The sequence below is a fragment of the Pimephales promelas genome, chromosome 17, assembly GCF_988280905.1.
Source record: "Pimephales promelas chromosome 17, fPimPro1.hap1.1, whole genome shotgun sequence".
NCBI classification, from domain to species: Eukaryota; Metazoa; Chordata; class Actinopteri; order Cypriniformes; family Leuciscidae; genus Pimephales; species Pimephales promelas.
This window is the reverse complement of record NC_142785.1, coordinates 26,175,261-26,199,849: the sequence shown is the minus strand read 5'-3', so window position 1 is coordinate 26,199,849 and position 24,589 is coordinate 26,175,261. Positions and strand designations below refer to the sequence as shown.

General features: G+C 36.9%; 1 protein-coding gene across 4 annotated transcripts in view; it reads right to left on the bottom strand.

Moving 5' to 3' along the window:
• Positions 1 to 24,589, bottom strand: part of cyth1b (cytohesin 1b) — a 52,216-nt gene that overhangs the window by 9,460 nt on the left and 18,167 nt on the right. For 2 of the 4 annotated variants that reach the window (XM_089122294.1, XM_089122292.1), the window contains exons 2-3: positions 6,289 to 6,371; positions 1,280 to 1,344 (exon numbers count right to left, since the gene is read on the bottom strand). In XM_089122294.1, coding sequence (XP_088978420.1) covers positions 1,280 to 1,344; positions 6,289 to 6,371 — 148 coding nt within the window. Of the gene's footprint in view, positions 1 to 1,279; positions 1,345 to 6,288; positions 6,372 to 13,862; positions 14,101 to 16,246; positions 16,507 to 24,589 lie in introns of those variants that run through there. The other 2 variants (XM_089122293.1, XM_089122295.1) reach the window with 2 other exon arrangements.

Here is a 24,589-nt window from a genome sequence, read left to right as displayed (position 1 = left end):
AAATGAAAAGCCACAGCCTGTAAAAGGGGCCACACACTACTGTACCGTCCATTGTGGCCATGTGACATGACTTAAGGGGGAGGAGGAATAAAGAACGACAGAAGAATATCATAAAAGGAGGGGAACCCTTTCTGAAAATGGCTTTCTTCCATCACAATGGCTCTCATGTGAATCAAAGTGGGCATTCCTGTGAAGTGTTCGGTGGGATCCCAGTGGGATCACACGTCATGTATAATGAATGGGCCTGAAAGGCTGATTCAGTTTGATGTATATTCTAAGAGCAATACTGTTTGGTCTGGGAATATGGGTTAATGCAGTCTGAGAGTATAAGGGGTCATTCACAGAATGCAGTTTTGCATTAAGACAAGGGCAGTGGAATGGAAAACCGCAAGTTCTCAAGACGTTTTTTAATTTTATTTTACCACAAAATCAAAATTGACAAATCTTTTTTTAAATGGAATATTGCTGTATTTGTTTTAAATGATTTATCCGTCCCCAATATTATTATAATATTTGTTGTTAATTCATCCCTCTCTTCTCTGAGGACGTGTTTACTAGCGTGAGGATGGTACAAACTGTAATGAAATGACAACGTTCCAATCAATTCCCGATGGACAAAATCAAGTGGTGCCCTACATTTTCTCTTGTTCAAGAAGCCATTTAACTCTGATATACGCCACAATAGGGAAGAAAAGATAAGTCACAACTCCCATTTCTTGACGACTTTAAAAGTTTAAGTCTTTAACTTGAAAAGCAGTGCAACTCAAGTTGTCTCAGACTCCTTTAAAACATTAAGTTTTAAATGCTTTTCCTTTATGAAGGAAACTCACTGAACATACTCTATGACCATAATGCACTGTTCAGACATTCTTGCAAAGTCCTAAACACATCTCAGTCAATTTGCACAAATGACACCCCCTTTTTGCAAAAGAGCCGTACATAATTCACCAACCTCCCCTCCCGCAGGGGGCACTGTTATTAAATATTCAAACAAGGGATGGGAGTAAATGGAGAATGTGTGTTTGTGAGTGTCTGTGTGTGTGTAAATATAGCAGAATCAGATAGCAAACACCAGTTGAAGGAGGATATTTCCTTCATTAACACAAACCAGCTTTCACAAGCCATTTTTCTCAGATAGTGTAACATATTTCCAAGTGAAACAGGATCTGATTGGCAAATAGATCATTATCCATCAAACATAAAGAAAGAAAAAGAAAAGAATATTAAAAAACCATTTTGATTTAATGCTGACTAAAATAAAATAAAAAACCCATCTTACCTTTCTTGAGTGGAGCCAAGACTTTCGATCTCATTCGTCACCTTTACTATCTCATCTTTGAGCCGCTATACAAAAAAAAGAAAAAGAAGAGAAGCAAAACATGCTTGAGTTAAAGGAAAACTGAAGGTGGGGCTGCCCTCTGACGGTCCTCTAAAAGTCAGCCTGCCACAGAAGTGATGGAGAGCCCTGAATCTAATAAAACCAACACACAGAGGATCATAAATATCTAATATGATTATCAAGAGTATGAAACATTCAATCATGGCACAGTATGACACCTGCATTAGATATCAAGATGAAGTAGCGTTTGTTAAGGGGGAAGGGAAGGGGGAGGGAGGTAAATGATGACAAAGATATCAAGAGGGTATATGAGCAAGAGTACATTGATATATGTTTGTGTGTGTGTGTATCTATCTATCTATCCAAAATATCACAATATCTTCCAACCAGTGTTTTAATTTATTTTGTTAATATTTTAATGCATTAACCTATTTAAGCAAAAGTCTAAAGAGTCTAACCTAAAGATTTCGGTGTTCAGATACAGGTGACTAATAGGAGTGTTTTAAAAGCAGGTGAGCCGATGTATTATCGTAAATGCCCTTTTTTTGTCTTTATAAAGTGAATTATACTGTACTAGTATCCACATGCAAGACTGTAAGTGTGTGTGCTGTAAGCATGTATAGTCAGTGTGTGTGTCATAACAACAGCAATCCATCTTCCTGAAGAAGCTCAGGCATAGATCAATAAGACTCATATTACCAATCCACCAAGGGTACGTGCGCGCACACACACACTTGCCCTTTCGATGCATTCTGCATTAACACTTCATCCCTCTCGAGCTATAGCACCTGGTAAGGTCAAGTAAGTACGCTTTTAACATCTGACCTTCCTTCGCTATACATTTTCAGTGTGTGCATGACCTGAAACCTCACCGTAAGCCTGCTTTCACCTTAAGGCCGTGTGTCCACCAAAGCATTTTTCCACGCGCCTGGCGTATGTTTTCAATTGTTTTCAATGGGAGCGCCGCGTTTTTTTTTTAAATGCCATGAGCGTACCGAGGCGCTGAGCGTTTTTTACTGGTCGCTGGGAGTTGAAAAATGTTCAACTTTGGATAAAACGCAGCGCTCATCACTGTCACTTTTTACCCAGCCGTCCAATCACAGTGGAGGAGGGGCGGGACTAATACCACACCGACCAACTGTCACACCATTCAACTGCTGCGGATATTCTGTATCATAGCAACGAAACGTCTCAACGGAAAAAACGCTGCGCTGCCAAAACGCTCTCAAGCGCCCAAAGCACGGCGTCTTCAGCAGAGCGTCTAGCGTTTTCAGCTGGATAAAAACGCTTTGGTGGGCACACGGCCTAAATGCCTGACCCAGAAAAGTGCTCTTGGTGCTCCATAAAGCAATGTGTTAAAGGGTTAGATCACGCAAAAATGAAAATTCTGTCATTAACTACTCGCCCTCATGTCAATCTTAAAACGTAAGACTTTCATTCATCTTCAGAACACAAATGTAGATCTTTTTGATGAAATCTGAGAGCTTTCCATCCCTCCATTGACACCTACACAACTACCACTTTGATGCTTCAAAAAGACATCTTAAAACTAATCCATATGAATTGAGCGGTTTAGTCCAAATTTTCTGAAGAGACTCAATCACTTTATATGATGAACAGATTGAATTTCGGCTTTTATTTACATGTAATAAAGAATCTGGAGAACAAAAACCATGCTATTTAGTTGGTCCACCACAAATCTATGAAGGGGTGCAAAATAAGACATGTTTAAGTCATGTAAAGTCTAAAAATGTCTCCAGAAAGAGACAGAAAGTCACAACAAATAGTCAAACAGTGAAATTGACTAAAAGTTTCTCTGAACTCCAACTCAGACACAAAGATACTTTAAAGTGGTCATGATAATGAAGTTCTATCTGAATGTTGCTAGGCAACAGCTGCCACATAAATGTAACGTAAACTAATGCCACAAGTTGTCAGCCCACACTTTTCCATTCGTTTTATCCTTATGCAGTGCATTTAATGTCTTCCTCTGTCTCTTGGCAACGGCCTGAATTTTCCAGCTGGACCGAGAGTGAACCAGGATTGTCCTGCATGACTCTATGGAGACAGAGAGGTTGAGCGTGGCATTTCAGTCACTTTAATCGGCCACTTCATCTCCATTAGACAAATATTACATGAGCAATTTACTTATTGTCCCACTGCCATCAGAGAGGACACCTGGGACGATAAGGTTAATCACTACATTTTATTTAGTATATTAAATTTATACCTATTTATATCCATTATCATTTCCAATTTTTAAAAGACACAAAGTTAAACACCACTTGCGGTTTCAGATACTAAATATTTTGGCCAATCCCTTCACGCTTCTAATTAGAGTGTAATACTCTTAGCTCCGTTTAACACATTACATTTATTTCCAGTCATATTTGTCACATTTTTCTATACAGTCAAAATAAAATACAAAGCTTTTAACGAAGCCAAACTGTATTAGGAAAACATTTAAAATGTGTTTTTTTTTTCTTGTCGTTGTTGTTTTAACACCTCAAATAAATGAAAATGACATGAACAGAAAAGAACAAACCACTATTATTTCTAACCACTGCTTTTAACCTTATTTCCCAACAGCCAATATAAGAGCGGCAAATGTCAGACTACCTTAAAATCCCGAGACGTGCTATCACACACACAGCATCGATCAGCTCCGGCTAACCCTAATTGGACTGACATATACGACAGTATCATCAATAACCGCACAAGGCCTTTGGTGCCGAACACGAAAGACAGAGCCAGACTGGATCTGCTGAATATCTGAACACATCTGGTTCAGTGAGTGCGAACAAAAAACATTTAGTTCAGACAGCCTAACATCGATTTTCAAACTCACTGGTTATTGTAGTGAAAATCAGAAGCACTCTGGGAAATAGCAGATGTTTACTTATACATGAAAGCTAATGTTCTGTCTAGTCTCTTTCACTTGACAGGACTAATAATACTGCAGAGCAGCTGACCATCACTTAAGTATGTGAGAGTAAAAAAAACAGAGCAAGGACATTTGGAGTAATACTCCAAGGACTGTGCTCAACAGCATATTCGGTATCTGTTCGGATACCATGTACTTTGGTAGCAAAAACCATGAAATTTAATTTTGGTGTTGAATTAAATCAATCGTGAATGCTGTACTGCCTGAAGGAAGACGTGTGTGTTCCGGGTCAGAGGGAGTGTCTGCTGGCGGGCAGCATCACATGGCTCCTTCATTAAGAGTGTAAGAGGGTCTAGAGGTGGTCTGCTATACTGAGCTGATTCAATCAGTTCCCTCTGATCATGACCTATCACAACCTCCATTCATGTGAAGGTCTTATAACGCTCCAGTTAACTCATCTTCTACTGTCTGTCTCTCCACACAGGACAAATCCTCTGCTACATGTTCATCATGACACTCCCAGGAATCTTACTCCGCAAGACACATTTTTCAACAATGAAATACAAAATTAATAAACCTGAGCTTTTACTGTCACTCAAAGCTCAGCAGTGAGTGAAGTTTATTGTTTTGTATAAATACACAAACATGCATGTATATATTAATGTTTTTAATCATTTATAAAATGTTATAATATAAATGATATATATATATATATACAGTATACAGTACACATGCAAATATTACTTAAATAGATACATGCGTGTGTGTATTTATATACACAGTACAGTACACATATATTATGTAAACACAAACTTTTATTTTGGATGAGATTAATCGTTGCACAGCCCTACTTTATAATAGTTATGATAATAATAATAAAAGTTTTGAACAGTACTTTTCACAAATATTTTGACAAACTACTGTTCAATAGTTTGGGGTCATTAAGATTTCTTTTTGAATACATTGATCAAAAGTTAGAATAAAGACATTTATAATATTATAAAAGATTTCCGTTTGCTGTTCTAAGAAATGTAGATAAGAAATGTTTCTTGAACACCACATCAGCATATTAAAATAATTTCTGAAGGATCATGTCATGTGACACTGAAGACTGGAGTAATGATGCTGAAAATTCAGCTTTGCATCACATGAATAAATTACATTTTAAATATGTAATTATAAAAAATATAATACAATAGAAAACATTTATTTTAAATTGTAATAATATTTCAAAATAAGTGTTTTACTGTATTTCTGATGTAAAAAAAAATGTAGCCTTGGTTATTATATTTTTTTTAAGTCTCAAAAGTTTTGAACGGTATATAATGATGTTGTAGACTAAGCAATCAAGAATGCCATCATATTTGACAATAAAACAAAAGTAGCATATTTCCAAGTAAAAAAAATTTTTTTTTTTAAATAAATAAATTCCTAATTTTAGAAAATAAATATGTACATCTAATTTGAGAAGAGTAAAGATACGACCAAAAGAGAGAGATTGTTCCTCTCCTGATGGCAGTCATGCTGTTCAAGGGCAATCAGAAAATAGCAGGAGAAGGGAATGGAACTGGCAGTTACTGGCAAAGATAAATGCCAAAGATATGCCAACAAACTTCATTTGAAGGTTTACATGATTGATTGATTAAGTCATTTAAGAGACGAAGGGGACAGTGTTTGGCAGGAGGGGCATCAATGGTTGACATTCCAATTGCGTAATAGAATCAGCATAATTGAATTCGCTGGACTTGGCTTGCACCATCTGCTCCAAAGCATACCGCCCCTTCACGAGCCAGCTGTTACAGTCTATATCCCAGGGTGAGACATCCCATCAATCCTGTACACTAAAACTACAGCCAGGGTCATGGAAGCCCTTCCCCTGATCCAAATCCTATTCAGATCCACCTCACTCCAGCTGCCTTGCCCAGGGCCAAGAGAGAGGTTGATTTGGTAGTATTAATTAGTATAATTAATGAGACATCAGGCAGTTCAAAAAGCAAACTCGTTCAAAACACAGTGGATAGAAATGATTTTTACTGCTTCAGAGAAACGATCTGGAAGTTATTACCTGTATGTCCTCTAGCAGCTCCTGTTTACGTCTCCTAATGTTCTCCAGCTCCTGCTTCTCCTCTGGCGTCAGGTCGTCCGGTACTTTGTTAGGAAACAAACAAAAGCAAACAATGAGCATTCAGATGTACAAAAGTGGAAAAACACAAACATGCAAATGGTCAAGCTGCGGACTCGACTCAAACATTTTTGTACATTTCTAAAAGGTTACATGGCCTAACAAAATATTTTCAGAGAAACAGAACTGATGTAAAAAGAAGGGATGTGCAACACTGGAAAAAAGAGCTTGTGGAGATTGTGAGCGGGAGGAAAAGTAGTAAATTGCCTTTGAGACACAAACCAACTTGGCAATCAATAGCTAGAAAAACACAGCAGAGTTGTTTATATGGGCCTCTGATCGAGAACTTCAAGTTTTCAGAGCAAAACAAAAAGTTGTTCATTTAATTAAATGCTTTTCCTTTAAACTAAAAGCTATTTCGAAGAATTTGTAGAGGCCAGCCAAGACACGTCACACACACTAGCTAGCCATTTCAGTCTATATTTGCCAAATGGTTTAGGGGAAAAACAAAAAAACACCAAGAACTAATATCTTTAGTTGCATTTTCACAAATGATACATTAGAAAAATGTATTATTTAAATATTTTCTTTCTATTTTTCTTTCTATTATTAAAGACATTCAGTGTACAAATTTTATGCAATACTTTCATAACATGACCCAGATATTGATATAAAATATTGTCAGGACACTGCTGATTCTCAACCTTGGCAAACAAGCCAATAACCATCAGAAAAAAGCCATTCTGCTCAGCAGTTCTGATGCGCTCTAGAAGGTCTGATGTTGAAATTTGCAGAACACAAATAATTCATATGAACCTTGCATCCATAAACCTAAACATTTCTCTGAAGCAATTGAGTTTAAGTGCTTTGATCAAGAGCACTAAAGTCAGTCAGTTCAATACCAGGCTGAGGGCCAACATCCCCCTGATTCTGCTTGGTTGAATCTGCTGATGCCAGTCAGACTCTGGCTTTATCGGTGTGCATTATATTAAGATATTAATACAGGATACATGAACTTAGGGGTAAGATTAAATTGAGGTACTTCTCAAAAGTTACATTAATACTTGGAAAAATGACCTGAAGGAAATTCAGTAAAAAAAAGTTAAGTTAGTTTTTAATATAAAAAAATAAATAAAATACAATAGTAAAAATATGTTAAATTGTTAACTATATGGCATCAAAAAAAATAAATGGTGAAACATTACATTAAACATATACATTAGTTTTCTTTTTTTAAGTATTAAACTATATTACATATGTATGGAGGTATTTTTAAAATTATGCATGATTCATTATTATCATTATCAGTGTTGAACTTTTAAAAGTAATGCATTGCAACGTTTCGTTACACCCTAAAAAGTAACTAATTGCATTAGTTACTTTTTATCGAAAGTAATGAGTTAAGTTACTTTTGCGTTACTTTTTCTGGGCTGGGCTTGCTTGTTTGCTTTTTAATAACAATAAAACAATTATTCAGGCTGAAGGAAATGCAGATCCACACCTGTACAGTAGAGGGCGCTTCTCAAACAAACCCTTCATTTGCAATTTCAGAAGAATGGGGGGGATTAACAAATGTGATGAACTAATTTTTTGCTAATTACTATGGTTGAATTGGAATATCAAAAGGTCAGGAACAAAAACATTAAATGGTGATATGAAATACTGTACATAAAGTATACTTGTGTAATTTAACTATTCATTATTGCAGGTTTGCGTAACATTCTAAGTTTCTGTTTTACAATATTTATTCATTTTGAGAAATACTGAATCTGTTTTTTTTTGTGCAAGTGAGATAGAAAAAATTTAAGATAGAAAAAGTAGCAGGAAAATAAAGTAACTTAGATGTTTTGTTGGAAATGTAAAAGTAGTGCTTTACTAGTTATGTGGAAAAAGTAATCCAATTACATATCTCACATTACCTGTAATCCCTTACCTCCAACACTGACTATTAATATTTAATATCATTCCTATTACTATTTATAGCTACATAATTTTTAGAATATACAGTGAATCAGTCCCTGCATGAAAAGTTTATGTTATCAGTAATGCGTGAAACATGATTGGCAGTGGAGATGAATGGCTTCATGTCACTTTTAGACAGAGGTCTAAAAACAACATGGGACATTTGAAGCCACCATAAAAACAACACAAAATTCCTTTGGTACTGAAAAACCTACATACAACAAAAGTATGTTAAGAAGACAAAGGCATTTAAAGTCAACCCTGACCTTACCTAGCTAGCCATATGATAGCTGACCTCCCAATAAAAATAAAGACACTCAGTCATATGATATGACGACCCTCACCTTTCATGCGACCTCATTAAATCCCTTCCTGGTGGCCCGTATGCTAGCCTGACCCTGCTGGGGACCTACAGAGACCCTACTAGCGGGCCGTGGAGATCTCGGAGGGCTAATTGATTCCTTGTTCCATTTACACTGTCACATAAAAGTGAGGTTGTCATGGTTATCTCATGCTGCCATAGCAACAGTTCTCAAACCACCAGGCCCTGACATTACAGCACCATTAGCTGATGAGAATCACCATTGTGATAAAGACACCTCCTCCTCCAAACCTACAGCCTGCCCACCGATCACCCTCACTGATCACATGGATAGCCATGTTTCTGAAGGACTATTTGTTGCCATAGTAATACACTGCATGCAATTCCTTGCTGAACTCCAGCTGGTATGTTTGACAGGCAGTCTGTGAGCAGAAATCCCGTCCAGAAAGCAGTCCATCCCCCCACATTTTGTAGAAATTGGTATTGCAACCTCCAAACGAAATCTATTAGTCTCGCCTCAGGTGAAGCTGGAGTTTACACACAATACATGTGTTCCTGGAGTCCATATCACATAGGAAGAAAAGTTCACTCAGGAAGAGAAGAGAGGTAGGAGTGTGTGGGCAGCTGTATTAGTGGACATTCATTTCAGAGGAACTCAGATAAGACATCACACACACATTAATCACTATGGACTGCGTGGAGTTTCAACACTCAGCCAAAGTTCTGCTTAAGCTAAATTTGCATTACAAGCATTTTTCCTTGAATATATGAGCATTACTTGTTTGGATATGGATTTACATCTGTGAAAAAAGTGAGTGAGGATAAAATAAAATGAACCCATTGTTTCTTCAGAGACTCGGATGAAGGAACTAAAAAATACTATTGTGTTCATTTGTACATCCGAACACTGATCAACTGCCTGCCATGCTTCGCCCGTTTTGCAACCCATGATGTCTCTCAAGGGAAAACTCAAATCGTGCTCGCGCTTTTGTACTTCCTAGCTCATGTTCTCATGAGCAACCCATATTCTTTGGGCGGGCAAGGCAGAGAAAGGGGTTACCTGGCTTTCCCCCGTATGACGTCATACGGAGGAGATTCAACATCAGCCCGTCTGAACTTCCATTTTCTCAAAGGCAGAGAACGATAGACAAAGCTCAGTTTACCCCGATTGAAATTTCTAGCCAGTGGGGGACCATATACAGGCAAGGGAAACTCATATTAAAGGACAAGTTCAGTATTTTACACTTAAAGCCCTTTTTTAAGATCGTTTCTGATGAAATAGAACGGTTTGAAGATTGAAATTGACACATGATTGCTGCTGGCCCAAGAATTTTCGATTTCAGTGGTTTTTACCCAGAACAGAAACACTGCAAATTTTAAACATCTCAGCAAAAAAAACATGTCGATCTTTAGGAGCATAAGCATAAATGGCTTCAAAGTTCAAAGGCAAACAGACATAAATTTAAGTCACAAAAATCCCAATTGTCAAAATGATTAACGCACAAACAAGCATTCGATGAATTTAAATTAAGAGAATAAAGTGAATAAAAGCAGGCCGTAGCCAGGAAACATCACACCAGTTGCCAGTAGCTGGTTGGACACAAACATGTTTATTTATTCAATATTGCAGCTTCTTGCCTGGCTTGAGTTATCCAAATTCATAAGATGAAGCTGGATGTCAATGGTTCTATGTTGGGCCATGGCAACAAGGCAGTCACACGGTTTATCCAAGCCCTCAACCACGTGCAAGTTACCATTCATTTCCAAGTCAAATGTTGGTCCGAACTCACAGGCAAGCGCCACTATAGCAGAGACACATATCTGCCTTTGACATCGATATGAGAATATAAATCTTTAGAGAGAAGGCACTCTAAATTGATGTCAAAAGGTCTGCCAACCACGTGGCTGGACCAGTTTTCTGGGATGTGAGGTGTCTCTTGTGGGCAACATTACTGTACAGGATTAATGCTTTTCCATTAAGATCATTTAAATCTTGGTCTGAGCCTTATGATTGTGTATAGCAACGTATAAAGGGGTTACATTATGAGCTGTAACGATTCCTTGAGGGGCCAATTTTAAAAATCGACAATATAGTGTATGTATCAGAATCAGATGAAATGAAAGAAAGTACTTAAAAGTATATATGTCCAAGTACTTATATTGATAAAAGAATCAATATATGGATTCTTAGTGGAATCGCTGTATCATCACAGCCTTTAAGTGCCAGATATATTTCTAAAACGAGATATCAAACTAGGGCGAGCTCTCCTGGGTAATGTGATCCAGCTCTGACTCAATGTCACCATCGGTGGTACTTCTTGGCACGCTCACAGCGGTGCATCACCCTGCAGTTCTCTCACAGCGCAATCATGTGACTGAGCGCAGAAGTTCTGGCAGGCCGTAATCACGTGAACTGTTGCTTGTAAGCAAGTTGTCACTGAATGACCATTCTGCAGAGTAAATGTTTGGTTTTTACTCTTTATGAAAAAACAGAAGAAGTCTATAACTGCCCATTTCCACACTTAAAGTAGTAATAGCAGAAAAACATACCACAAACAAAATGGTGTTATGGTTACCATTCAGTTGCTAAGGTGTTCTGAGTGGCTTTTTGAACACAATCTCCATGATGTTGTTCTAGTCCCTATATGGCCCAGGTCCCTCCAAAGCAACTCTATGGGCTGTTATTTTCCAATTCTATCATTATACTGACATCAAGAGAACCACAGAGATTTTAAAAGACATTTTTAATACTTCAAGAACTTTTCCACAGTGACCCACAGCGTGAGCAGGAGGACACCATGCCTAAAATACTCTCTCTGCTGACCAGGTCAATTCAACACACTCAATTCAACACACAGACATGTCACCCCTACAAACAAACACCACAGGAGCAGAAGAATGTGCCATCGTCAATCAAGTAACTGGCTACATGCTGTCATTTGGACATTGTAAAGGGCTGAAGAAAACGTGGAACCCAGAGGTTGTTTTCCTGAGAAAACGCTAACCAAACATTTCTTATTAGGGATGTTGTCTGCACTGACTGATCAATCAACAATGAAGAGAAGAGGAGACAGATCAAAAAAATAGACTACACATGGCCATTAAACCTGGACGACCCCAGTTTTGATTCAAAACTGAGTCTAGAAGGCATTTTAAATGGGTGATGAACTGAAAAATCTAATTTTCCTTGAGCTTTTGACATATAAGTGGTCATCATATTATAAGAATATCCTGTAAATTTCAGAACTGAAAACCTCCTTGCTTTCTCTTAAAATTTTCTTGTTTGATTAAAGCTGCAGTCTGGCGTTTTTCCTCTTTGTCGACATCTCTGCTCAAAATCTGCAATTGCAGTCATTCGCAGAATCAACTTTACGCAAGTTGTACTTCAACACACTCGACACGGCACAGTGTGGATGAACACAATGTTTGAGGTAACTGTGAGGCTGTCAGTCACCCAGCCGGTGTGGATAGTGCCATTCATAATCACAGATTATTCTTTTTGGAAGTTTGACCAACATAAGAATTCACACCGGAAAATGTCATCTGAACAAATAAGAAACATCCACTTTTGTTCTGGTTCTGACATTACAGTAAATCGCGCTGATTAAATCGAACAATCGCTTATAAGTAATCATATCACGCAAAACCATGCAAATGATACTTTGTTCTCAACGTCAGCATTGCGTGACTACATGTAAAGTCCTTCCGATATGTTTTTTTTTTTTTCCGAAGTCCAAAAGTCTTTTGCGTTTTACAACGGGTGAATCTGTTGTCAATGGTGATTGTCGTTTTGAACCTTTCTGGATGCGCCATCAAATTGATAAGTTTAATTATATCAAGTGCTGTGAGAAAAGCTTATAAATCTCCACCTCCAGCATCCTCACACGCAATTATAGATTATACTAGCTGAGACTCTTCTTTATGTGTACGAGTGTGACGTAATGACGCAAAGACATGCTCGAATCTCCCGCGGAAATCCACCAGTACCACTGGAATTAAAAACATTATTACAAGCTTACCGCTTTGAATCGAGCGAAGGCAAGCAGATAGTTTTGAACACTGGTTACGTATTTTATCAAATATGTATTTTGGATAATTTTTAACCCAAAAAAAAGCTACGGACTGCAGCTTTAACATTAATGACTCAAACAATAGCTGGTATACTAGGCTGGCGTCACTTTAAGACCGAAGGCCCGAATTCATTATAATTATATGCATATGTTTTCTTTCTCGATTTTTTACGTTCACGCCATAAGAAACTGTTTTTTCTGTGGACCATCTTTGACAATTTTGCATCTGTATCTGTTCAAGCACAAATAGACGAGAAAGAATTCAATGTCCGAATTGAGTTCTTTTCCATGTCTTTGTGCCCACAAATGGTTTAAAAAACCTAATAGAGCAAATGATAAACTTTCTATGATGTTTTTCGAACCGTGGTATACAGATCACGTATCAACTGCAATCCCTATCCCCAATATCTTGATTTGCGTTTCGAACAGTGGAATGACATTAAGGTGAGAAAATTATTAGACAAACTAACCCTTAAAAGTAAACTATCAACATTTTTATAGCTACAACTGGCTACCTGAACAAAAACATTCTGTTTAATGATGCTTCTGAAGCAAACTCAGGTTAGGTTCAGTATTGCCAATTATGTTCAAATGTATGCTGCATGTTTGCAATGCATTGTCCAAGTATTCACACTTGTGTATCTGCACATCTCACTACCTTATAAGCGTCAATATGCAGTACTAGCCTATATCACGTTAATGAGTACAAACGAAGAAAAAACCAGCAGGAAAAAGGACAAAGCTGCAACAATCAAGTATCTTAGCTTAAACATCAGTTGATACAAGAACACCCACCACTTGCTCCAAAGCATTGTCTCTGCAAACACACTGATAAGAAAGGCAGCTGAAGAACACAAGCCACAGATCAGGATTACAGCTAATCAAGTCATCCCAGAAGCACATACAAAGCCTCCATCTATGTAGGCTATATGTCCTGTGGCCGCCATAAGTTTCCTGATGTCATACTGGCGCTCATTCTACAATGACTAGTGAAGGGAAAAGTCATCCACAAGCCTGCAAAAGAAACTGTCATTGTGTTTGTCAAAGTGTGCACACAATTTATTAGATGTGATCAGATGTGACACACTGCTACATTTAGAAATAAGTGATGAACAGAGACAAATGACTGTAAATGTATAAAAAATAAAAAAAGTACAATGTACCTGAGTAATATAATCCTGTAATCACTGAATGACAGCTCTATGCCTTTACAATTCCAGCTTTCCAGTTTCTTTTTCCGAGATAAATAGACATTCGTGCGTTATTGCTACCCAAAGCAGCAGAAGTCAAACTCCCAAGATCTTCCAGTAATCTCCAGCGCTCCATATGTTGAGTGGAAGTGATGCTACAGGGAAATGAGGCGGCCAGTTTGAGATCTCGACTGCTCTGCTCTCAGCACAAACTCTGCTGTATCTGAAAATGACCCCCTCCTCTCTCCTCATGTTCTTTCTCTTTATGGCTCTCCGTAACCCTCTCCTCTTGTCTCCTCCCCCGCGTACACACACTTATTTCAGCACACTCAAGCGCTCCACCCTGTGGCTGCCCCGTGGTATTTGTTAATATACACTACTGTTCAAAAGTTTGGGGTCAGTACTAAGATTTTATTTTTTAAGAAATTAAGACTTCTATTCAACAAGGACGAATTAAAATGAATCAAAATTGACAGTAAAGACATTTGTAATGCTATAAAAGTTGAGTGAAATAAATGCTGTTCTTTTGAACTTTCTATTCATCAAAACCATCACAGTTTTGAAAAAAATATTAAGCAGCACAAGTTTTTTCAACACTGAGATCAGATTAACAAGTAATTTTTTTTGAACACCACATCAGCATATTAAAAATATTTCACAACTTCAGTAACCGAAACCATCAAATTCAGAAACGTTATAGACAAAACAAATACTGAAAGAGACGATTAAAAAAGAGAGGGGGAATAAAGATAAGTGTACATAAGGTGACCATCCATTCTTCTGCTCAGCTTTTGTCTTATTCTTATTCCATCCGCAACAAAAGAGACAAAACAAACATACCTCTCCTGCATGGATGTGTTTGCATTTGCGATTTCTGTCCTATATAGTCTGGTTTTCCCAACACAGTCCTCAGTCCAGTTTAGCCTGTTTTCATAGCTCAAAAAACTCAGCAGGGCATAAGCTTTGGTACTCTGACAAGAAAAAAAAACTTCTGATCTAGACGTGACCTGAATTCAGTCAGATTGTTATTAACAGCAAAAAATAAATAAATAAAATCACTCGATTAAACCGCAAAAGCCTCTGAGCATATGGTTTACTTTGAGTAATAAAAAGGCAGATCCTAAAAGAGAACCGGATTGAGACAGGCCTTTCTTAATCTGGAGAATTTGATTTGGGGTCGCACCAAGTAAAGCCACTGCTGACCTGGATATCCAGGGTAAGGAGGTACGGATGGAAAGAGGATTGGTCTCAACCACCCATTGCCCTCAACCTCAACCCCTCAACCAGTCACAATGTTGGGACTTTAGATCAAATAAAAACTTCACTAAACAACATTACAGAGCTCCAGACTAAATTCTCCAATGGTTGCACTGGTGCTACCATCTTTCTCAGTTGGTTGCACTTTTTTTTTTTGCTACATCAGCAAAAATTTTTGGATTAATCAATGCATACTGATGAATAGTGGTAGAATAGTTCTATCTATCTATTATCATCTTTCTATCAGCATCATCTTTCTATCTTTTAAAAATCATCAAACATTCAAATGCATACATTATATTTTAAAAGGTTAGAGTAATAAGCTAAAACAGATTTTTCGTTATCAAAGTTTATAGTTGCAACAAAAATCAGAAATTTCACACTCCTTACCTTCTGCATTTTATTATAATAATTTCCTTTTCCGATTCGGTAATCTCATAATATGTAGCTATTTCATATGCAAGCATGTCAGCCAATCACAGCAGTGGCCGGTTACACTGAATCCCACAGCAGACACGCCACCGAACAGAGCGTTCAAATCAGATGCTAAAATCAGGCAAGGAAAAATGCCCTTTATTAATAAATTATGACTATTTTTAATCTAAAAAAATACACCAACACTATAAGGGCAACCCAGGAAACATTATAAAATAATAAAATAACCCCATGTCAGGGGACCTTTAATGTTTATCTAATCTTATTTTCAAAGTGACTTTTCCTTGGGTTTTAAAGATGTTTTCTTTGGATTGTTTGACAACTCAAAAGAAAATATAGCCTAGGGAAATATTAAATAATTTATAAACTAAATTCAACATACATTTATGTTTATAAACATGTATTTATATGTGTTTATTTATTTGTTAATAAACAAATATGTACTGGCTATAAACCTCTCTTTTCAAAATGGTTTTGTGAAACAAATCGGACATCATTTAACCTTTCCCTTCAGACAGCATGAATGGACCTGTTGCATATCGACCGCAACGGTTCCCAATAATATTCAACAATTCAAAAAGCAGGAGACAAAAACAAAGCCACTACGATTATATTTTTAAACATCATTGGCCACTGCAAATGTGAATCTTATTAGATCGACTCACCGATTCCATCTTCTGATTTTAGGACCATGATTGCAGCGCTTGTTTACCCATGCGCTGATCTTGTGATTCGGAGATATTACCTGCTGGCGGTTTGACAAAACCCAACACTTTAACCTGCCGACTTGAAATTTGAAATCGACAATTTAAAATGTACCAAAAACCACGTTTAAAAATAAATAAATAAATAAACTGGAAAGAGTGTTTGAAAGTATTCGCACAGTAACAGTAGAGACCGGATGTCCCTGCAAACCCTCATGCTCTGCAGACGGGGCGTGTCCTAAAGATGACGAACAACGAATCAGCGTGAAGCTTTGCTTTCAGTTTTTTTTGGTGTGCGACTGTGCGTGCTGAAACCCACAAACACACTTGTACATCTTACAAAGGTATGAGAATAGAAGCTAAAAAGGAATTATGAGTTATATTTGTAGTGAGTCAATATAACCCACTCATGTGGCTTTTTTGATCGTCCTGAGAGCAGCTCATTCAGGGTGGAGGTAGCTAAGCTTGACAGACATTTGTGGGAGGAAATGTTTTGTGCATTGGAAAAAAGAACTGCACAAACCCCGTAATATGTCCTAAGTGACAGTAAAAACACGTCAATGTTCTATAAAAAGCAAAATATTCATAATGGTATACGTTTTTATTGCTTGGGTTCGGCTTGGCAGTCTATTGGTGAAACTCTCAAACTGCAAATTGCACATTAAATTGATCAAAGGGCACATTAAATTGATCAAAAGTGACAGTAAAAGCTTTTACAATATATATATATATATATATATATATATATATAAGCTGCTCTTATATTTTTTTCCCTCAAATCAGTTTGCACAAAACAATATTAAGCACCACACCTGTTTTCAACATTGATTAGAAGAAGATCCGTGCAAGTTGTTTTCAGTTAAGACAGCCCAAACGTGCATTTTAGTCAGGGACTGGCTAGTCTGCGAAACCAGCCAATGGGGTTTTATTAATAATCCAAACAAAAAACAACGATCAGGAAACACAGGGAGCACAGAAGGCACAAGAAGAGAAGCACTCTTCTGCTGCACAGAAGGCAGCAGAAGAGAAGCTATATACTGTATACGCAAGGTGTAATAACTTATTGCTATTACTAATAAGGCTGTTCGCTAACAAGTTAACAAAACACACCTGGAAGACACTCAAGGGGGAAACTAATAACTAAAAACATGGTAGAGAAACAGGAAATACCAAAACAAGTTCAAAAAAGACAGAGAACACAATTTAGTCCAAAAGAGGAAATAATTTCCACAAACTGCATGACAACTAAAAAGTGATTATAAGTCCATTCAGCTATTTAAAGCTTTCCACACAGCTTTGCACTGATATAAATTCTTGCAACTTAAAATAATCTGAAAGATTGAAAGTCTTCCATACTTTTATAAACAGAGGCTTCTTTTTTTCCTTCTCGCCCCCAGGAGATTAGCGGTCACATCAACCGTGACCAATGGCCGATTATCCTCGATAGGGGATGACCGAGCATACGTGAACAAGTTCTTTGTTTGGGTGTTTACTGACCCATTAAAGATGGTTAAAGAACAAATGTGGAACCAACCTGATATTATAAAGGGCCAAGAAAAATACATCAAAGTGTTTTTAATAAGCGTGAATCTAAGTTCAGCATGAGCACAGTGTGATGGAAGCACCTGGAGTTGTGAAAGTGATTCATTTTCAAGTTCTTAAGGGAAACAGCACAAATTTCCCTCAAACATCTCTTTCGGTATTCAAAATTCATAAATCTGTTGCAACTATGGTCAGTGTCAACAGTGTTAGAAGCAAAAGGAATACAGTACATCATGCGGCTCATGACAGTTTGTTTGTGTGTTATAGAAGTGTTTGGATGGCAAATGACAGCATTGTGTTTACCAGTAAAATGAACAGCCTAGTGGGCTGAGAAATGACATAAAGCAGACTAAAAACCATAGAACAAGCAAGGCCTCAAAGATAATCAGCCAAAAAAAGTTATTTGATAATAAAATAAGTGGGAAAACACTTATGCAGCTGTAGTCACACTCTTTTTGTCAGCAAGAGATTTCCATTTTCAAAAGGTTTTGACTTGCTGACTTGGACGTTTGAAAAGAAAGAGTTATGTTTGAATGATGCGTCAAGGCAAACTTACAAGAAAAACAACAAGAGATATAGAGTATACAAGAGTTTCTGAGATATATAGAAATGTGTTTCTTGACACTTTCTGTGACAAATCAAGACATATTTACAAGATAACACTTGAGGAAATATCTTGCTGTTCTCAACCAGACTGACATAATGACACTCTTGTGCTTGCTTTGCTTCACCCAGACACATAACTCAATATGTTATTACGTACATGTCAGCGTACTGATGATTAACTGCAACAAGGGCCGTTTTGATCTTGAAAGTTTTTATTTTTAAGATCTGATGTGAAAGAGAGACTCATTTGAAAGGAAATAAACAGTTTCTGGATTTAAAAAATAGATTAAATCACTTTGCCATCACAGGAATAAATTACATTCATTTTTTTTAAATATTAAAATAGAACACAGCGTGTTTTATATATATATATATATATATATATATATATATATATATATATATATATATATATATATATATATATATATTCAAATACATGTAGCATAGCATGTATTTAGCAATTGCAAGACTGAAAAATGTCTGATATTCAATACTGATATCTTGCAAAAAGTTTCAGTTGTCATGGCAATGAATGCTTTTTAATTTTCCAATTCTATGCAAAAATAATTTAGATGTGTGGGTAGATTCATAACTATACCAAAATCATGTACACACACACAAGTTTTCTGTGATGGGTAGTTAAGGTTAGTGTAAGGGAATAGAATATACTGTTTAAGAAATATTAGCAGAATTTACACTACTAACTATGTGTAAATGAAAATTTGATTGTTTATTAAGCAACAAAAAAATAGCTGCCCGGAATTTATTAGCTGAGGAATATATTTTTGCATTTACTAAACAAATCAAATTCAAAACAGCAAGTGGCATTAAGACAAAAAAAAAATGCATCGTGAATTGTTTTTATACTTTTATACAACATAAGCAAGTAGTAGCATAATCATTCCACTAGAAGGCACTGCAATTAAACTAAACATCATTTTATTAGCAAATATTTTATCTGCATTTTAACCCAAAAAGCAGTATGACACACACAAAATAAAACCTTTAATTGCATTCAGTAAACCTAGTGTTGGATTATAAAATAATGATTTTTTTTTTCAGGATGCCGGATTTTTATAATGGCTAATGGCCTAATAATAATCTCTATAAATGTGCCGTTATCTTTTAATAAAGCTATTTTGGTAGAAAAGAATGGGAGAGAGAAAGGCGGGAGAGAGAAACAGAGAGTTGCTCATTCACAACCTAATTCAGAATAAACAGTATGTTCTCTTCTCCCTCTCTGCACTGGAAATCAGGGCAAAAAACAATACCAAACAAAAATAACACAATAACTGACCCTGTGGCAACATAAGTGCTTGTGCCATGTCATTTTTCAAAGGCCTCACATTTCCAGCAAATTCTGTACATTCTCTTTCACTCTGTAATTTTCTGTCACCTTATGTACTTTCCCAGTCTCTCCTGCTTCGCCTCAAAGAAACAGCAAACGGCTACTACTGAAAGAGTGCAGAAAGAGACGGGTGAAACGCATGGAAATATGTGCAGGTATATTTATCGCAAAGTCAAAAAGAAAAAATAAGACACACTAACCTACTAATTACAATTGTGAATAGAAAATATGATTAGGATTGTTAAGGCCGAAACTAATAAACTAATAAGGGAAAATATGAATTTACAAGCTTTATAAGCAAATCGGCCAAAACATCACTCTCCATGTCTGCCATTTGTCAATCAAACAGCTAGCCACGCCCCAAATTCACAGCGCTGGTTGAGTCAGGCTATGTCCGTAATCACATACTCTCTTGAGTTGGTACTTATTTTGAACAAGTACTTACTTAATGCCTGCTAAAAAAGTATGTTCTATAGTACATACTTTTTGTTGAATGTGTGTAGTATGACAACGCATTCTCACCCCAAGGCGTCACCTTTGACCATGCTTCAATATTTGACGTTTTAGGCGCCCTTTAGCGTCACTTACATGACGCGATCCTACGGCGTCATCTAACTGACGCTAAAGGAAAGCGTCAGTTAGAGGACGCGGTTAGGTTTAGGTGTGGGGTGGGGGTAGGGTACACGCGATCCTAGGGCGTCATCTAACTGACGCTAAAGGAAAGCGTCAGTTAGAGGACGCGGTTAGGTTTAGGTGTGGGGTGGGGGTAGGGTACACGCGATCCTAGGGCGTCATCTAACTGACGCTAAAGGGCGCCTAAAGCGTCAGATATTGAAGCATATCCAAATGCTTCCCAAGGCGTCAGTTAAGTGACGCCTTGGGGGTGAGAATGGGCTGAGTATGACTGTAATCTGCCCAACTTTTTTCAACATTGATAATAATCAGAAATATTTATTGAGTATCGGTGTATTAGAATGATTGGATGAATAGTTCAATGAATAATTCAATGACTTATGAATGTGATAAGGTCGTATACATTCGCCATGTTGTCGTTATCATGTGACTTACCAGCGTTAGTTCACCGGCATACATAAATCCTCTCCTGTGGCCTCATGGGACAGTAAAGTGTCTTAGAATCTCACCAGTAGTAGTAAATCCGGGTATCGCCTATTTTTTATGAGTACTGTGAATTCAGACATAGGCTACTTCTTTTGTCACATACTATTTTTCACCTACACTGTAATGAAGGCGATTTCGGATGCAGACTCTGTGTTCACAAGTTTGGGTGGACCAATGTTTTGTTTTTGCCACAGGGTTCATACTTTTGGGGGAAATCTTGGATTTCTTAGTTGTATGCATTTTACTGGCAAAGGAGAAAGTAATTATCATGAAGAAAACCAGAGGAGTTTAAATTACTGATTGCAAAAATGATTACAGAATAACTGAGAGTTCAGTAATAGAACTGAAAAGATAAAAAGTGTAGACATTTTTATTAAGATATGATGTTAAAATATGTGTTTGTTGTTGGATCTGTGTACGAAGGCAAAATAAATGTTGCCTTTGAGGTGAAAATGTGTATCATCTGAGCTCTGATGTAGAACCCCTGCTCGCCGAAACTGGAGCAAACACATCTTCTGAGCAAGAGACCAGACGGGAGAAGTGAAATGAGTTGAGACTCCTCCGGGAAATGCAGTGCCTTTACTTGATACTGCTTTACCCAGCTAATTCAGACATGAGTCCTCAGATTCACTATGCTGATTCTGTATTCTGGTTTGTGTGTGTGTGTAAGCCAGTTCTAGCACACAGAGTCTTCTGTTAAACGCAAAGCAGATGCGAGACTTAATCACAATCCTTTAGCGAGATAGTCTGAATACATTTAAATATCATTTCCACCTTATCACCTAACCACAAAAATCACCCTGGCTAACTCTGTAGTGCCGTACCTTCATCCCAAACAAATCTCTGTGCTGTGGATTACATTTAAATATACAATAAATGGATTACATTTAAATATACAAAATATAAAAAGTAAGGAAACAATGTATATTTATGGGCTTTCGATCAAAAGAGTTTCTCCAAAACTGAAATAATCCATCGAGGAAGTCAATATTATCAACCAAAGCTGAAATAATCGTAAAAGCACAAACATTTTAACCACAGTTCTAGATGCTGATTGCTCAATTGTAGCATGGTCATATTTTCAGTGATTCTTTCTGCAAGTTACATAGTTTGGCCAGTAGGTGAAGACAATTCACTTAAAAACGTACTTTGTTTGCATCCAAAATCACATACTTCCCTACTATATAGTGGGTGAAAACAGTTCAGTATGTGACAAAATAGTACGTCAGAATTCACAGTACTCATAAAAGAGTATGCAAAAATCTTTTCCAGCGAGATTCGGAAGTCTACTGGACAATCTACTGTCCCATGAGGCCACGGGAGAGGATTTGTGAGTTGCGGTGAAGCAACATACGTAACTGACGCTATAAGTCACATGACAATGACAATATGGCGAATGGTCCAGATTACACCTGATTACACTCATACTACACACATTCATATAGAACATACTTTATTTAGCGGTTGTGAAGTAGCCTAATTATTTTTTCAACGTAAGTTCCAACTCAAGAGAATGCGATTCCGGACGCAGCCTGATTCATTCAGGGACAAAACAAGTGAACTGTCTTTATGAGTGAGTCATTTATTCATTAAACCGATTCATTCCATTTGACCCAATCATTCTACGCTGATCTGCTGCTCAAGAAATATTTCCGATTATTATCAATGATTGAAAAAAGTTGTGCTGCTTAAAATATTTTTGATAGATATCTTTTTCATGACGCTTTTATGATTAGAAAGCTCAATAGGACAGTATTTGAAATAAATATATATTTATTTCATAAAATATTTATTTCATATAATAAATATATATATCTATGTAAATATATATATCTATATATAAATAAATATAATCTAACAACATAAAACATTACAACGATATTTTCTTTTAACATGAACTATCGCAGCATCCATTATGCTGCATTTTTTCTCAGATGGCTGCCTTTAAATTACTAAGCACCAGGGTCGAGCAAACAACTCAAGCTTTTATCTTTAAAAAAGCTGTATTTAAATGCCAAATGAGACAGCCATCAGGAGCATCTTATTAAAACTGCAGCATTCAAGAATTGTGAGGTCAGTTCACATAGCTGGAGCTCAACGCATCAAGATGCTATATTCAATACATTACTTTAAGTAGGATGTCGAGGGGGCAGAAAATCAGGTGTCATTCAGAGGAAGTGTTGCTAAGGCTGGTTGTAGAAAAAAGGTCATTCCAGCCCTATTCTAAGCCTAACCCCACTGTATAGGGGTTATGACAAATTAACAAACCTTTGAATGCCTAGTAGTGTCATTACACCATACTGTGATTAAGAAAGGGGATTTAAGAGAATGAAACAGAAGTGCATTTTAAAACACATTACAATTTCAATCTAATTTGGGTCAGGATTAGCATGTTGCAAAGTTAATAATATGTGTTCCTTAAACGTAAAAACGCGTTACACACTAAAACAGGACAAAAGAGTCTATTTGAATTAGATTAAGACATTTTAATTAATCAATGAAACATAGGCATACTGACACATCTTTTCTTGCATATTGTGAGGTTGACATAGCATATATCAGAGTAAGGCGAAAAGAAATAAAATGTAGGACTTTGTTCAATCTACCGGTTGTTGATTTGATAGAGACAGATATGAATATGAGCTTCTCCGTCACACTTAGAGAGAAGTCTGTTGTTTCACAGAAGATTGAGTAATGACATTTTGATAAAAAAAAAAATATATAGACCTAAAAAATAATTAGGTCAAAACTAATTTTTATAAATTAACACGCATTTAAAAAATAATTAATTTAATGCCGTCTTTAAGTAAGAGTAATGTAATTTCACTCTTTTCATCTGCTATTTCAGATGGAAACAGTGCGTTATGGGATTCCTTTCTCAGAAAAGGATAATTGCAATGCTACATTTGAATCTGTCCAAAAAGTGTATTTCTAAACTGCCTTAAAGTGCCCCAATTATGCATTTTTAAAGGTTCTTAACGAATCAAAATCTTCCCGGCCTCAGCTACAACAGTCTTTGAAGCAGAAACTGTTCAGTGTTCACGGACAGCCAATGAAGACCATAGTGCAAATTTGTAACAAACCTGCATAGGTCTTTGCTGAAAGTAAGACTTGAATTACTGACTTTCTTTTTGGGAGAAAATAACCCCATTTGTTGTGAACTTTGGTCTTTGAAACTTTGCAGATATTTTTTTTCCATTCACAGACAGCTATATTACACACTGCATGAAAGGTAATATCCGAAAAAGCATAATAAGTACACTTTAAAACACTGCCGAGGTTGGCTGCTCACTTTATAGTGGTTTTAGAGTTTGCTTTTCCTGACAGTGTAAAAGCTAACATACATCAAGGTTAAAGTCTTAAACGTTTTCCCAAACAGTTCTGTAACTATATCAAAAATAGATTGCAGGGCTGCATGGATTGATATTTATTTTAAAAATGAATTAGCAGTGTTGTCGCCAAGTGGTTTGAGTTCAAGGCATTTCAAGACCAGATGGAGACAGACCAAAATAAACAGTTATACCAACTTACCTCTCTCTCTCTCTCTCCCTCTCTAAACATCTCTGATTCTTTCGTTCTATCTCTCACTTCTGTTTTCCCAGAACACACTGTGCTATGCAAAAGACACTCATTACCACCGCACACCTGTTTTCAAGCTGACAGAGAGAGGGAGCAGGTGAGGTGGT